At 37.9% G+C, this 16,533-nt stretch overlaps 1 protein-coding gene across 3 annotated transcripts; it reads left to right on the plus strand.

The window, feature by feature from the left end:
• Window positions 1-830: 830 nt before the first annotated feature.
• LOC18442655 (argininosuccinate lyase, chloroplastic) lies at window positions 831-15,812 on the plus strand. 3 transcript variants are annotated; one of them, XR_016046785.1, is made up of 7 exons: window positions 831-1,373; window positions 1,890-2,153; window positions 5,240-5,356; window positions 5,918-6,066; window positions 11,743-14,206; window positions 14,647-14,811; window positions 15,276-15,812. XR_016046785.1 is itself a non-coding variant. In XM_006852870.4 (7 exons), exons 1-7 carry the CDS (start codon window positions 1,029-1,031, stop codon window positions 15,525-15,527), a joined length of 1,584 nt encoding a protein of 527 aa, XP_006852932.2. In that variant the 5' UTR covers window positions 831-1,028; the 3' UTR covers window positions 15,528-15,812. The 3 variants fall into 3 exon arrangements, 2 of the variants coding, with proteins under 2 accessions (XP_006852932.2, XP_088710932.1); XM_006852870.4 differs by having other exon boundaries at window positions 13,915-14,206; XM_088854806.1 differs by lacking the exon at window positions 11,743-14,206.
• Window positions 15,813-16,533: the final 721 nt, after the last annotated feature.

Genomic DNA, 16,533 nt, shown 5'->3' on the forward strand with positions numbered 1-16,533 from the left:
CCGTTTATTCACCATAAAAATAAGTATTCACAATTCAATAATATATGTATTATTTTTTGAGTTTTAATTTTTCTGTCAGTGTTGAAAATTGATTTTAGAGCTATCATGGAGATTTCCGTTGCCGAAAGTACTTTCCGGACGAGGATTTGAGGTGAGGCTTTATTTTGTTTTCATAAATCCTAAGCCTTAATAGAAACTTCATCTTATAGTAAAATGCTTTATTTTCTTAAAAAGTCGGTTGTTTTTTGTTGCCAAAAGTGTTTTCAAACGAGGATTTTGAGATGATATTATATTTTGTTTTCATAAAGCCTAGGTGCTATAGAAACTTCATCCTTTTTTGTTTTTTGGAAAATGGTTTTATAAGACGACAAACCTATCAAAATAAGTAAAGCCTCACCTCATAAGTCATAACTCATAAAAAAATTACAATTCAGATGTTAGGAAACCTTTAAAGAAAAAATGGATTCAAATTCTAAAAATAGTGTATCTTGCAACAAATCATCTAGACCGTCAGTTTCGTTCTAAAACTAACTGTTCATAGATCCACAAGATCGATATTATTTTTTGAGTTTCAAATCATCTAAACCCGTCCATTTCGTTCTAAAAATAAATGTTCACAAAAAGATCTATACTATTTTTCAAGTTTCAAGTTTTATACTATTTATCAAGTTTCAAATTTTATTTCATGCTAAAAATTGATATTAGAGCCGTCATGGAGATTTTTTATTATTTTTTAATGTCCAGTGCTTTCCTAATGAAATTTGAGTTGAGGCTTTATTTTGTTTTTATAAAGCCACGTAGAAACTTCATGCTTTTCTTTGTTGGAGTTATTCAGAAAGGCGCGCTTTTCTATTTTTTTTCGTGGACGCGCCTCTAGCTACGGCATGATGTCCTTTGCGACCATGCATGCTTAAAGTGCAGTAATAAATTACCGAAGATGCTTGCTCTCTAATGGCGAAAGGCCTTTGATTTGAGCTCCCTTCTTCCTTGTACCACTACCGTTTATAAAATAAGAGAGCCTCACTCTAATGGCCGTGCAGCTCTTCTCTGTTGAGGCTCTGAATCGATTGGAATCTTCTCTGGTTTCGAGGGGTTCTCCTCCTAAGGTAGTGGGGAGGTCTAAGGGTTTTTGCAACTCCATTTCTAGGGTCTCCTGTAAGTCAATTTCTAGGGTTTTCTGCAACTCAATTTCAATGGATAGAGGCGTTAGGGCAGCTGAAAACCCTAAGGAGAAGAAGCTTTGGGGCGGGAGGTTTCAGGACCGTGTGACTGATGCAGTGGAGAGGTTCAGTGAGTCTGTGTCTTTTGACAAGAAGCTTTATAGGCAGGACATCAATGGAAGCAGGGCTCATGCCTCCATGCTTGCTGAACAGGTGGACCGCTCTCTCTTTCTCTCGCTTTACACTCTTCGCGCACTTTTCTCTTTCCCTCTCTCCTCGCTCTCTCTGTCTCTATTGTGTTTTTATTTATATATTCTGCCATTTTGTTAGTCCTTTCCCTGGTTCTCTCACTTTCTCGTATATTCTGTTAATCTACTCATCCATTTGTTCCTCCTTTTACCCCAATTCGCGGGCTTCATCTTCATCTGTGAACTCTGGGTGGTTATTTAAATCCATGCTGCAGAAGTTATATTGGAGTGTGTATATCTGATTGTTACTTTATCAGCTCATTTGTATTTTATAAGGCATAATTTTGTTAAATGGGGGATTATTTTACACAAATACGAATTGTATACATGATTATCCACCTTGGTGACAAAGTCAATTATAAATTAGACAGCTTTGGTGGTGTGCATGTATGTATTGATGAGTAGGATTAGGAATTGACCCTCCAATTTATCAATTAATATTTAATTTAAGTTTTTAATTTACATTCCTTTATTTTTATAGGGTTTGATGAGTGCCAGTGATAAGGATAGCATACTTCATGGTCTTGATGAAATTGAACGACAAATTGAAGGAGGGGAGTTTGTTTGGAGAGCAGATAGAGAGGATGTTCACATGAACATTGAAGCTGCTCTCACTGATTTGATTGGTGAGCCTGCGAAGAAACTTCACACTGCAAGAAGTCGCAATGATCAAGTTGTAACAGATGTTCGACTTTGGTGTCGGGATGCTATTGATAGAATTGTTTCATGTATAAGGCAACTTCAGGTAATCAAGTTTTATCTTACGCCCTTGTAATGACTTTGTTTCTCGTTTTTTTTTATTGGCTCCTCTCTTTCTGATGTGTGGAATCTCATGTTACTACTCTGTTTTTAATTGCATTTCTATTCTTTTACTTGTACTCGTCTACTGAGGTTGCAAGCTTTACCCCTCTACTTTTTCTGAGCCCCCAAACATCTTGCTGCATCATTTTGCTTGAATTTGTTTTTTTACTATTGTTTATTGGGGGAGTGTATGTTAAACTTAGGAGTGTGGAAAGATGAGCCCACAGGTTCCTCACTGTTGACGGGTTTATGGATGTCGATTGGGAGATAGTGGGACCATGTGAGCAAAACATAATCTCAATGGTGGGTCCCCTTCCCTATTCATTACCCCTATTCACTTCAATGAATTGTAATTCCCCTTTAGGCTGTTGATTGGCCATACTGCATTGGATGAACATAAACTTTCCCTCATTTCTTTCGATGCTTATCATTCATACCCATAGATAAATGATATAGAAGCATCGCTGCATTTGGAAATGCTTCAATGATGGTGAGGACCTCCTGATTCAGAACTACTCATGCTGTGATGTCCTTCCTGATCTCATTGGCTCCCCTATGAACATTCCAGAAGAGATAAGAGTGCTAGATCCAACTTCTCTTTTTGACAAAAGAGATATAGAGTGGTAGAGATCTCTAGGATCTCATTCACATAGTTTCCAAGAACAAGGGTTAGCTTTTTCTATATGTATCATTCATTGAGTTCAATTGTCTATGGAAAACTTATTTCAAGGCAATGAAACTATTTCCTCATGGGCACATTTTACAACCAGATGGAAACAAGTGGGAAGCTGGTTTCCTCTATCTCCTTTTTTTCTTTTCTTTTCTATGCAGTTAATTTTATTTTATTTTTGCATAAAGGTGATAATATATTACTAAAGTTATACATATTCCTTTTTCCTCTGCAATTATGTCATACCATGTTTCAGTTGGTTTTACCAAATGTCCCCCACATTTTTCTTAACCAATGGCATTAACCTTGATTTTAAGGATGCATTCCCCATGGGCTTTCCATTGACCTTGCGTTGATTTCAGATCACATCTCTATGTGTTTTGAATTTTTCGGTGTTGTGGTTGAGTATTTATAGTTTCCTGCATCATGTGCTTTTTTTATGTTTTTTAAACGAGTATTTAATATTTTCCCAAACCGTTTGGCCGCTTGGCAACTCTAGTCACTGTTGTTGCCTAGTGAGTAGAAAAGCTTACATCTTAGGTCTATTCACTATATGAGTGCTATATGGGGCAAAAAACCTTTGCAGAGTTTACATTCTCTAGGTTTTGAATCATCCATAACGAAACCTTAAAATGTTAGAAAACCTACCTTTACCAACATTTTTAGTGACTTTACTACGTCTATATTGGGATTTTGGATGGAAATCTTAGGACAAAACTGCCTCAAATGTAAAATTTTGCCTTGGGTCCTCATTTATTTGTAATGTTTATGTGTGGGGTTGGGTTTTTCTTGGGATGGGGCCAGCAGATTTGTTGTCCAAAGATATGGAACCCTAGGTGTTACATCAAGTGATGCTTTTTTTTATTCTTAAACTTCAAGTAATTATCTATAGACATTATGACTCTATCAGATCTATTGTTTCAACGGGCGAGTCAAAAGGATTATCCCTAGTTAGGAACTTCTATGGTCGTCTTGGATCCGATGTCCTTAGGATGAAAGATTAAGAGAGAGTTCGAATTTGCATTATTATCGGAAGATAAAAATAAGAAAAGCTAAGTTTTAAACACTTCAAATAAGAAAAGAGAAGCTAAGTTTTACCTTTATTATGTAGACACAAATAATGATACCTATATGCTGTTTTAGCATTGTGACTTTCTAAATTCAAGTTTGGCATTTGAAATTCAAATCTATTTGGATGTTCAAAACGATTGAGTGGGACATTTTTGGTTTTCTTCTAGTTATGAATATGAAAGTGAATGGGTAAATGATGTGTGAATTATTGTTTCTATCATAGAGAGATTTGTGAGTAATAAGTTGCTATTGCTTGCATTGTGCATGATAATATTTTTCTAGAACAAAATAGTGTTACATTTTTTATGATTTCATATATCTGAAGTTGGTTTACAAAGATCTGAAGCTCCCCATTGGGGCCTCAAGTGTTTTAGCAAACTTTGAATTGAATCTGGAAGCACTTTGAATGAGCCTCTTCCTCTGTGCTATTTGAACAGTATAAATGCATGGCCTGAATTTCGCTGGTTCCTACTGAATCGACGGAGATTTGGCGTATATGCATTATTTGTGGTTGAAATTACAGACTATTAAAATAACACAAATTGATTATTGAGTTTCAACTTTGAAGTTGCAATGTCTTTTTCTGGGGGGACTCAGAATGCCATAGATAATTGTGCTATAGGCAATTCTCTTACATTGAAGTTCTACAAATGAGATAGGCTACCTACGTGTCTCGGTTCCATGGAGAATTTCTGTGAAATTGCACATTCTCTTACATTGAAGTTCTACTTATGAGATAGGCTACCTAAATGTCTAGGTTCCGTGGAGAATTTCTGTGAATTCTCGAGTAAAGTATCCAACTAAAAAACTCAAGATTGGAAGGGAGGATGCTGACCCTTTGGCATTCTCCTTGCAAACTCATGTTCTACCAACCCCTGGTTAATCCTTGATTTGCAGCATTTGTGTTCTTATTTTTCCAAGAGAGACGTGCTGTGTTTCTTAAGGTTTCTAATGGAATTTTTGAGAAGATTGATATTATACTTTTGTGAATGTCATAAAGTTTCATATTATAGTAATTGGAGATCTTTAACAATTCAAGTAGGTGGATACTTGCATTGCCATTTTCTTTTTGATGAATGCTTGCATCACCCTTCTATTGCTGTTTTTGATTTTTTGGTTGTTTAGATCTTGGCATGTACCATGAAGACTAAGGCTTGGGGCAACTGCATTTTGAGATTGTCAACCTTATCTCTAAACTCATAAGAATTTGAATAATTGCTGCTTGTAGGACATGTTTCTTTACGATCTTGATTTATGTAAGATTTATGTGGTTATTGTATGTTCTGCAGGTGGCTCTTATAAAGTTAGCAATTAAGAATGAAGGCTTGATAGTCCCTGGATATACGCATTTGCAAAGGGCACAACCTGTTCTTTTGCAGCATCTCCTCTTGTCATATGTTGAACAGGTTAGATGTTCGGCAGTTATTGAAGTGCCATGTGTTGAAGTTTTCTTCTTCTCCTCTCTCTTTCTACTTGGTTTTTCTTTTTCTTTTAGAGTGAGTGTTTGTGTTTGTGTGTGCGTGTGTGTGTATTGAAGTGCCATGTATTGAAGTTTTCTTCTTCTCCTCTCTCTTTCTATGTGGTTTTTCTTTTTTCTTTTATTGTGTTTGTGTGTGTGCGTGCATGTGTGTGTGTGCTGGTTTGAGACGAAATCAAAGCAGCATACCACTCTACTGGTTCGAGATGAAAAGCTTCAAACCAGCATATCACTCTGTGTGTGGGGGAGAAGCTTCAAACCAGCATTTCACTCTGCTGGTTTGAGACAGAATCAAATCAACACACCACTCTACTGGTTTGAGTCGAAAAGCTCCAAACCAGCATATCACTCTGCTTGATCTATTTGCTTCAGCTTGAATGTTAAAGAGCTTTCTCTTTTCTCGCTTCCACACATAATGCTCCTGCACCCAGAATTATTGTTTCAGTGAATGTCACACATATATGTTGACTGTTTTATCATGTATCTGTAGCTGGAACGTGATTCTGGTCGACTGGTTGACTGCAAAGATCGTTTAAACTTTTCCCCTTTGGGAGCTTGTGCATTGGCTGGTACTGGGCTTCCCATTAACCGGTTCATGACATCAGATGCTCTTGGATTTCGTGCGCCTCTAAGGAACAGGTACACTATTGCATTCCTAACTTCCCTAGGCATCGATGATACTCCCACATTAGATTGTAAAAGCAGCTCATTTGTAAATAACCTTGCCACTATAAGTCCCAATCCTATTTTTAAAGTATACTATTTTTCCTAGAATTCCTTTGTTGTAAATAATGTCTACTCATTTTGCTTTCATTTTATTTTTTATGGACAGGCTTTTTTTTTGGCAGTTAATATCTAGTTGTATAAGTTGACACTTTCTTGGATGTCATAAATTGATGCTTCTTCAGTTGTATATTTGAAATGCCAATAAGCTGATTTGTCTCTGATCCTTTGCCATGGTGGTTAATCTTGCCGACCATGCTTTCTCTCATCCTCTTTCATTGTGCTCAGCAATCATAACTTTTGCTGGATAGCTTTACAAAACAGGTTTCATCCAATTTGGTCTGTGAGGACTTTGAATGGGGGCTAACCAACTTGGAGCAAACTAGGATTGGTCTCAATTGAGTCTTCGTCATTCATCTCTTGAACAAAGGCTTTACATGCTTGGTTGAGCCTCTCAAGTCTCTCGATGGCTTGGTTGGGGATAAATTCGACTTGGATAAAACTCAGGTCAATTTCATTTGGAGACTCGACCCAATGAAAACATGAACAGAGAGTCAACAAGCTCAATCAAGCCTGTCATAGAAAAGCTATTTCTTTTGATCACCAACTAGTGAACTTGTTGGTGCAATTCATAGTTATCCACTACTGCATGCGCTGCTCGTTCAGTTTACCAAGCTCCCTTCGCTATTCCATAAACTGAATGAGCAATAGCGCACAGGCATGGAGAAAGACTCCACATGCCATTCTACACTGCTGCTTCAGTTTAGTACACAAGCCTGACAAACAAATCGGTAAACCGCAACCAGGAACTCTTTCTGGATGGAACAGAGCAGTGGTACCCTTACTATCTACTCTACTGAAAATTGTTTCTTTGATGAACCGAAACCCCCTCCCCCCCAAAAAAAGGAAAAAAGAAAAAAAGATCAAGCCTGTCAAATCTGTATGGGACTCCATCGAGTTTCTATGTACATATTTTAGAAAGGACAACAAAAGACAAGTGGCCATATGAGGTCTGTAAGGGGGTCAACCAACTTCAATCCATCTCAAAATTCCCTTAACCCAAATAAACAATGGATAAAGGATTTCTGATCTTTATGAAAAACCTACTGTTTCTGATCTTTATGAAAAACCTACTGTTGGTGCAAGAATTGCAGCCCTAGTTGTCCTTAGAAATTTTATTTGAGAGTAGAGAGGAGAAATATAGAATCTGTAATCTAATTTTATTGATGCACACATGTGACATTTTAGTTTTTTATAATGTTTTAGAAGTTTATTATGTTTTCTATGTCCTAGTTGGGGCAATGAGTCAACCCAATCTATTTTTTGAACCCTTTGGGGCTGTAAAGGGTGCTCTTTCAGGGGCCCCTTTCGTTTGTACATTTTATTAAATATTAATACAATTATAGTCAACTTTCCTAAAAAAAATGAGTCAACCCAATCTAGGAGCTTGTCGAATTGGGTTTTTTTTTGGTCTGTGAACTATGTTTTGTAATGTTGTGATGCAATAGGTTTTTCATTTTTTAATTTGTTATTTTAAGGAGATTAAAATTTAGGTTTGGGGTTATATTGGGTTTTTAATCTTCTTTAGTGTTTGTGTCATTTTTAGCTCTAGAGAATTGAGGGGTAAAATTGGAACTTTATTTTTTTAAAAGCTGTGGAGTTGGGATTTAGTTAGGGTTTCATAGGAAACATGTAGGTTTTAGGATTGCTTTCTTTTATAGATATGTAACTCTTGGATTAGAAAAAATAGAGTGAATAGAATGAGAATTTATTTTAAGTCTTGTGAAGAGGTATCTTTGGGGTGTACTCCCCTGCAGATCTTCGGCTTTCCTCTTCATGTCTTCAGCTTTCCTATTCGTTCCTTCTATATTGCTTTCCTGTCTTTCCTTCAAAGCCTTCGTTAACTTGACCGATTACCGCAATCGCATCTCGCATCCGGAATAGGAAGGATATTGGTTGAATACCGCTTGTACAGGATGCATTGCTCTCCTGTCCAACCGATCTCACCCTTCCTTCCCTTTCCAGTTAATCAGTCCTTGCTTGGGACTTATCAGGAAAGAGAGGGCTATCCCTTGCTTGCGGCCGTCAGTCTCTCTTTCTATCTGTCTAATCCAATGGAATGTCCCTCATTTGCGGCAGTCCGGTGTGTGTATCGGGTATTCAAAAAGTTTTTTTGTGCAATCTCTTACTATTTTTTTTAGCTTATTCATTCTTATTCTCTCTTCTATCTGCACCAATTGGTATTAGAACCTACAAGATCCATCAATCACAATGCCACCAAAACCTACTCCTACAATCGATGATCTATTGCCACAAATTATAAAATGTATAAACAAAACCATGGAAGATATCCGAAGCTCGTGAACTTCGAAGAGATATCGACAAAGTGAATCAGTGACTGCAACGATTATAAAATATCTATCACTGAGAAGAAGGTACTAGCAATCTCATATATCCGCAAGCAAATCTCAACCAAGGATGAATCGAGATTCGCAACATACACCAAGCGCTGATCCCATGCCTATTGAGCAAATTTTGAGGCAAGAACCGCAACATGAGGAGCGCCCCATGATCTTGGAATCAATGTCTCGATGTTTTAATGCTTCATCAGGAGTTCGAAAGAAAAAGCAAATAATGTTGGGCATCTTAAAGTTCCACCACAAGTTGCACATTAATGGGTCGTTTGGGTCCCTGGATATGCGAATCCTGGATATGCCTCAAAACCTGGTTATGCAAATCCTGGATATGGAAAATGTAGTTTTACCAACGATGTTGTTTGGGTCACTTTCGGAAGAAGCCAATATATAACAAATCCCCTGTTTGGCTCTACTAAGTTGAAAACCAGGTTTTGGCAGTTTGCCTTTGATCCAGTTTAGCCGTTCATATCATAAGTTGATGATTCCATGGTAGTATATGGCCGAAAAAAATGATTTCTTGGAAATAAGACATCTACAATAAACATATTAGAAGGTTCAGATCTTAGTTTTTAGATTTGTTAAGGCCGGAATTTGATACTCTCTCTCCTTCTTTCTCTCTCTGTACACATTGCTGACGATTATTAAGACAACGAACCATAGAATAACATTCACAAATTTAAGTTCGTAACCATAAAAAGCATGATTCTAGTGAGAGAGGAAATTAAATGTAAAGTCGACATGAGGTCCAATAGTACACATCATTGCCAAACTTTCAGGTGTTCTTTTTTTCTTTTTTTTGGAGAGAAAGGTTAACTGTATTAATAATAAGATTAATTACTGGAAACCAAGAAATGGTAGAAGGCAGCCTATAGTATGGGTGCCCAGACATTCAAAAAGAAAGCCAAGAAAGTATGTATGGACAACCCACTTCTCAAAAGTACAAAACGCCATCCAAAGGAAGGTAAGCAAAATTACTGGATAGAAAACAAATTTCAGGAGATTACCAGCAAAGAAATAGAGCAATTACCAATTATTTCACATTGCCACTAAATCAATCCCAAAAGAGTGAATCAAGTAGAAAGAGATAAGGTAAGGAAATCACTAATACCTGAAATAATAGCATTCCATTTCAAGCAAATATGAGCCATAACAAAACAAAAACAACACAAAAGTGTACTGGAAATTCTACATCACATCAAAAAAGAAGATCTCAACTCCACCAATTTCTCAAATGAAAAACACAAAACTCAGCAGAGAACATACTAAAAGAAGAAAAAGCAAACAGTAAAGAAATCTTCAAAGTCTCCAAATAAACAGTGCAAATTGTCCAAGACTCAGTCCCCAATATTGTAACAGCGATAAATAAACATTACAGAGATCGGGCCCAACAGAAAAACATAAGTTTTGTAGGTTCTTTTTCTCCAACCAGGATTTAATTAGAGTGAAAGAATCTGTTCATGTATAGATAGAGTATTTTGATCGAAGAACCCACAAACTGTTTGTTAATGGCTGTTTAGCACCCAAATATCTCCAAAAAAACAGCTATAAATCTCATAGAACCACCAAATAACAAAATTAAAACTAACAATCTAGCAGTGGGTGATTCTAAGACCTGGTGATGCATAGGTCAGAAAGAAAAAAAATGATTTACGTAAGAAAGAAAAAAAACGATTTACGTATTTACTCTCGTCCATTCACATGCGTGATATTCACAAATAACCAAGTGCAGAATGTATTGAGGCTTGTACATTGAAGAAAACCCCCAAACAATGGAGTTGAAAATGTTGAGGCGCTACAAATAATTAATTTTTTTCCTTTTAGCTTCGCTTGATGCTTGCCATGGAGCGGCGAACGCGGCTGGTAATGGCGGAGAGTTTTCTTGACAGAGAGAGAGAGAAGATGTGAATAAAAAAGGAGGGATTATGGCAACTGGCGACAGGCTTCCCTTGACAAAAACGCATTTTTTTGAAAGCCAGCTTTTGCATATTCCATGTCTCTAGCTAGAATACCCGTATTGTCATTTTGGGTCCTTTTGGGGTTATGTAAAACCAGGATTTGGAGCCTCAAGATGAATCGAAACAGCCTAAGCATCTCATATCCTAGATATTTAAAAGCCGTTTTTGCATATCCAAGGACCTGAACGACCCATAAGTTTGCATATCCAAGGACCCGAGCATAAGTGTTTGAGCTATTGGTTTATTGAAGAAGATAAAATACCAAGTTAAATGTAAGATTGCATCACCAATTACTTAAAAGATCTTTAAAGGAAATGATCTTGGAGCAAATAAAAACCATCTAGGAGCAATAAGAAATCTTCCACTATAGTTTTGAGTACAATATATGTTCCTGGAAATTCACAAAAAAATATGAAATAAGACTGAAAAATAATTAAATCTAGTAGGAAGACTTACTAAAAGGTGCTTGGCGTTACCCTCATAGTTCTTGATCCACCACACACCCTATTCCCTGACCGATGACACACTTTTGTCCCTTTTGACCGTGTTGGAATTTTAGTTATGGGAAGCTTTCATAGGCAATATCTCTTACTCTAATGTTTTAGATAGCATCAAAACCTATCCAGGGTTTGTAGGAACCCTTAGGAACAAATTATGGCTGGGCTTGAAGGCATACCCCTTTTTCTTCTTCAAACAGCAAAACCCTATTAGGGTTTCAATCTGCCTCCCTTGTCTTATCAAATTTTTGGTGGCATGACCTTTTCATGACCTTTTTGGAAAGGGGGGGAGAGAATCGAATTTTTAATGAAAGAGAGGGAGACTTGGTGCATGGAGGAGAGAGACCCTCTCGAGAGTGAGGGGCTCAATTGTGTTTAAATAGAAAGAATTTATTCTCCTATTTGGATTAGAATTCTTTCCTTAGGTATTACCTATCCAATGACACAACTTGACTAGTAGGAACTTAGGAATCTATGGGGTGAGATAGAACAAATAAAAAGTCATCCATCCTATAAATCAGTCATCATGATTTTGAGAGGAGTATTAGGAACCTTATCCCTTTATAATTTGATACAAGTCCAACTTTATTTAAGTTATAATATAACCAATTCAAAACTTCCTAATATCTTTCCAAATTCTGTAGGAAGTTAAAATAATTAGAGTTTTTGTCAAATCAAACTCCTAATTAAAACAATCTTTCACTAGATTCATTACCTCTACAGGAATACGTTCATCGTGTGGATGCATACTTGGAGGGAAGGAAACCAAGAAGCTGATACCCTAGCAAACGAAGCGGCGGACATGGCTGGAAACTAGAAGATCTTTCCTTTTTGGTTTTTTGCCTTTTGCTTTTCTATTTTTGTATTATGGTTCGGCTTCTTTTTTTTGGTTGTTGTGCCTCTTTACATTAACTTCTTAAAAGAGGTCTCGATCCCACTTTTCTCTCCTGTCTTTGGCCCTTGAGCTCCTTTTTTTGTGGTATGCCAAGGCTTTTGTACTCCTCTTCTTTTAAATTAAAGGTTAACGTTATAAAAAACAATATTAAAACAATCTTTTAATAGTTAAAAGATTCCCCTAAAATAACCTTTAATAAATACAAAAACGTCAAATAAATAAAAGAAAGAGGGTGTGCAACCCAAGAGAGATTAAGTGGTCCCCACAATAGCCCACATCCCACTCATGGGTGGCACACATGTGGGGCTGGATCTTGGGCCCCACATGCGCCCTTCCAAATTACAAAAATGCCTTTTTAAAGTGAACTGGTACCAATAGGTTAGAATTAGTAACAATAAGGCCACTTCATTTGACCCAAGAACCATGATTCGCTATTGTTTTCTTTTCCAACCCAACAAAGATTCATGACTCATAGTCTCGATGAAAGGGCTCATGATTGACTTGTCAAAGTTAGATAATAAGCAGTGAGACTATGATCATGGAATGAAGATTTCAATCCTCTCTCCCCCCCGCCCCCCCCCCCCCTTCCCTTTTAACAGCAAGTACAACATTTGTCACCACAGTGCAAAGGCGGTTGTCTCTATGCATATGTACACACGTCCCTCTATAGGGCTTGTCCCTCTATAGAGCTGTTTCCCAGTAATGCAGTGGTAGTTCTCATATGTACATGTTGTGCGGAAGGTTGTTGAGGCTTTTGCCCTTGCGTCACAGGCCTACAACTGCACACATGAGACCACACAGTTCTTCTAGCCTACAAATATCATCACCGAGCATCTCTCCGACCTCAACAGATGACCGACTGTAAACCCTTCTTGGTAGTGCTACCTGTTCAGGGTTAGGGTTTTGAACATAAGTAGGTCATAAATCGCTCGAGTCATGGTCAGTTAACACACACACTCCCACTGAAGTGCATATCTCACTATAAATTATCATTTTTTCAAGCTCTATAGGCCTTTAAAGGCCACAAAAGCCCAACATTTTGTGAGGCTTGGTTGAGTTACAAGAGAATCTATTGATTCTTATCAAGTCAACTTGGCTCAAGACCAGCTTAAGTACCAATCTGAGTTGGTTTGGAACATTAGGAGAGACTTTATTTAGCAAGGTAAAAATGAGGCATGCGGTGCCCATTTGTTTTAGATGGCAGCACATTTATAAGCTAAAGGATAAGGTTTTGGGAGAAAGAGCGTAAAGGTGGCTATTAAGGCTTTGTTTGGTAAGTGGCATTGGAGATTTAGGTTTGGCATGTCTATTCTTTATCATGGTTCATGAATTCTGGTTGTAGGGGGATTGTGTTGGAGTCAGATTCTTTCTTGGGCAGGGATTCTAGGGTACCTATAGTGTGATGGGATAGCATCCGGAAGTCAAGATTAACATGGTGATTAGGTTGAGGTTTGGAATGAGATCCAAGTTCGAAATTGAAGGGATATCTTGCACTGGCGTCTTGTCTTTGGTTCATTTTTTGAGGCTAGCTCACTGAAGCTCCATACGGACCACCTGGTAGTTAGGGGCATTGCAGTAGGACGTTTAAAAAATGATGCAACTGACTGCACAACTCTGATTGATTGTGAGAAAATAGAAGTGTAGATATAAATGGAAGAAACCAAAAGTTTTTTAGTCTTGGTACTGATTCCTTTGTTGGGCATTTTAGAGGCTTCCTTTATGGGGGACTTTGCCTATTTCCCACACTTCTAGACCCCTAGCTCAACTTCAGGTTTCATGCCATTTCATATGCCATCTTTGTCCCCTAACCTTTTGTGCATTGAAACCTTCAACATCAATGAGGACATTCTTAAACTCATTTGATTTGGAGATTTTTTTACATCCTCAGTATATAACATAGTGACCTGAATGTGAAAATCTCAGTGTTCGTCATGTTGTGAACAACTTTTGTATCTCTAGTTGACTATCAAAATAAAGAAAACAACTTTTATATCTTGCAGCATTGATGCGGTTTCAGATCGTGATTTTCTATTAGAGCTTCTTTCATCCAATTCAATCACAGCGATACACCTATCCCGCCTTGGTGAAGAATGGGTTTTATGGGCTTCTGAGGAGTTTGGATTTCTGACTCCCAGTGATTCAGTCTCAACTGGAAGCAGCATTATGCCTCAGAAGAAGAACCCTGATCCCATGGAACTTGTTCGCGGGAAATCAGCTAGGGTTATCGGAGACCTCACCACTCTCTTGGTGCTCTGCAAGGGTCTTCCACAGGCTTACAATCGTGATTTGCAGGTTGAATTTCTTAAATGGTTATTATTTTTGCCGATCAATGTAATTTGTTTCTCCTTGGAATAATTCAGATTTGTGTGAATTGGTTTTACTTTGTTCTTGAAAAAGTTAGGGCAGGGAACATATATCATACACCACTGATGTATGTTAAGGTGTTCAGTATGTGACCAATGACCGGCACATCAACGGGACATCAACCATTTGTTCCTTATTACAGACAGTGGAGATTTAATGTATTTGGGTTAATGCCCATTACTGGTAGCGATAGTTAATCCCCACCGTCCATCATTGGAACTGGCGGTGTACGCTGTGGTTGTGTACAATACACCATACCCCGGTGGTGTATGATGTTGATGATTTCTGCGCATTTTTTATTGATAATGGGGTGTGTGTGTTTTTTTTTTTGAGGTGGTTTGATGTAGTAATTGAGTTTATTGCAACAGGAGGACAAAGAGCCTCTATTTGACAGTGTTGAGACAATCATTGGAATGCTTGAAGTCTCGGCCGAGTTTGCAGAGAATGTTACGTTCAATCGTGAGAGGATACAGAGATCACTGCCTGCTGGGCACTTGGATGCTACTACTCTTGCAGATTACCTTGTGAAGAAGGTCATTACTTGCCAGATGTTCATACTGGTACACGTGTTCAGAGAGAGAGAGAGAGAGATTTGCATCTTTGAGCAGTGAAAATTATTGAGAGACTGCAAACATTTTGGATATATCATGAACAAGCACTTGGACATTGGCGAAGAAGTGCACATGCTGCAAAACCCCACTTGGAACAAAGAAGTTGTTTTTGATCTTTGGTAGATTTTATATGTTACAGAGAGAGAGAGATATTAGTGTGGGCATTAAATTTCAAGAGTGAAATGCTTGAGTGGATGTGTGTGTGTGTGTGAGAGAGAGAGAGAGAGAGAGAGATTGAAGTGGGGGCATGTAATTGCTTGGTTGAGAGAGAGAGAGAGAGAGATGAAGTGGCGGCATATAATTGCTTGGTATCTTGGTGTCTCTTATTTTAAATGAAGTTCTTGCCCTAGTACTCTTCGTACTTATTCTTCAAAGTCATTTTGCAGGGCATCCCTTTCAGAACCTCTCATGATATAGTTGGAAGGGCGGTGGCAATGTGTGTTTCCAAGAATTGCCAGCTCTCAGAGCTGCCCCTGGACCAGCTGACCAGCATAAGCCCTGTTTTTGATGAAAGTGTCTATGAATTTTTAGGCTTTGAAAACTCAGTCAAGACGTTTTGCTCATATGGGTCCACAGGCCCAGATTGTGTTGCAGATCAGCTCAGCTTCTGGTGCAAGCAACTGAATATTGGAAGATAGACATTTTATCAGAGAATGCATTTGTTGGGTCAGATCAAAGTCACTGGAAATCACTTTGCGCTGGGTGGGTGGGTGAGTGGGTGTGTTAGCGAGAGAGAGAGAGAGAGAGAGAGAGAGAGAGAGAGAGGGGCTGGTAAGATGCGTATTGAAAATTGTTGAACTATTTTTTGTATGTTGAGAGAGATGGAGAAAGAGAGAGAGGACTGGTAAGATCCGTATTGAAAATTGTTATACTATTTACCGTATTGCATTTATTTCAAGATTTAGATCTAATTTTTTACCAAATATTTTCTGAATCCTGCAATAAATTGCCAGTTTCTGAGCCATGTTTTGTCATCCCTGAGTTTTCTAGTTTGTGACAAAAGGTGTTGAAGTTAGATAAACAATTGTCACATTTTGCCTAAACAATTGCAAAACACTTAATATGGAGTATCATCATGTGGCAGCTGCGGTTGCACCATAAACCAGTGTAGCAGCGTCTCGAACTCGATACTTTCCATGGATTTAGGACCCCAACACACCATCAGACACTTACATTTCATTCTTCACAAAAAATAAGAAATAAAAAAAAGCAAAAAAAAGGAAAAGCAGGTCTTTAAACACTGTAAATCTGATTGACTTAACTGCAGTCGAAATAGAAGATGCGCATCAGATTTTAAGATGGAAGAGCATTTTAAGGCAGTGACATCTACCATATCCCATCCCCCACACCTCAGCTGTCCTTACTGAAATCCGAAGGCTGAGGATGTGTCAAGGGATTGTGTAAAAAATGTATTGCTTTCAGTTTATATGCATTTTAAGATTCACATAGGTAATATGTTACATGTGAAAAGCGTGAAAATTTCTAAAAGGATATTACAACATGATGCACGTAGCACCATAATCAGTATGTGTTGCACGTAGCACCATAATCAGTATGTGTCGCATTCAGGAGAGGCAAACCGTTCCTTTGATGAATTTCACATACCCTTGAGGAAAATTCATCTCGACTGCCGATCAATGTCAA

This window comes from Amborella trichopoda, chromosome 13 (genome assembly GCF_054954075.1).
Source record: "Amborella trichopoda isolate Santa Cruz 75 chromosome 13, AtrichopodaSantaCruz75HAP2 v2.0, whole genome shotgun sequence".
NCBI classification, from domain to species: Eukaryota; Viridiplantae; Streptophyta; class Magnoliopsida; order Amborellales; family Amborellaceae; genus Amborella; species Amborella trichopoda.

Bases quoted from the DNA above. Each gene is read 5' to 3' on its own strand.
- LOC18442655 (XM_006852870.4), top strand. From the start codon at position 1,029: ATGGCCGTGCAGCTCTTCTCTGTTGAGGCTCTGAATCGATTGGAATCT. The intron at 1,374-1,889 runs GTGGACCGCTCT...TTATTTTTATAG, and splicing joins CCTCCATGCTTGCTGAACAG to GGTTTGATGAGTGCCAGTGA. The intron at 2,154-5,239 runs GTAATCAAGTTT...TATGTTCTGCAG, and splicing joins CATGTATAAGGCAACTTCAG to GTGGCTCTTATAAAGTTAGC.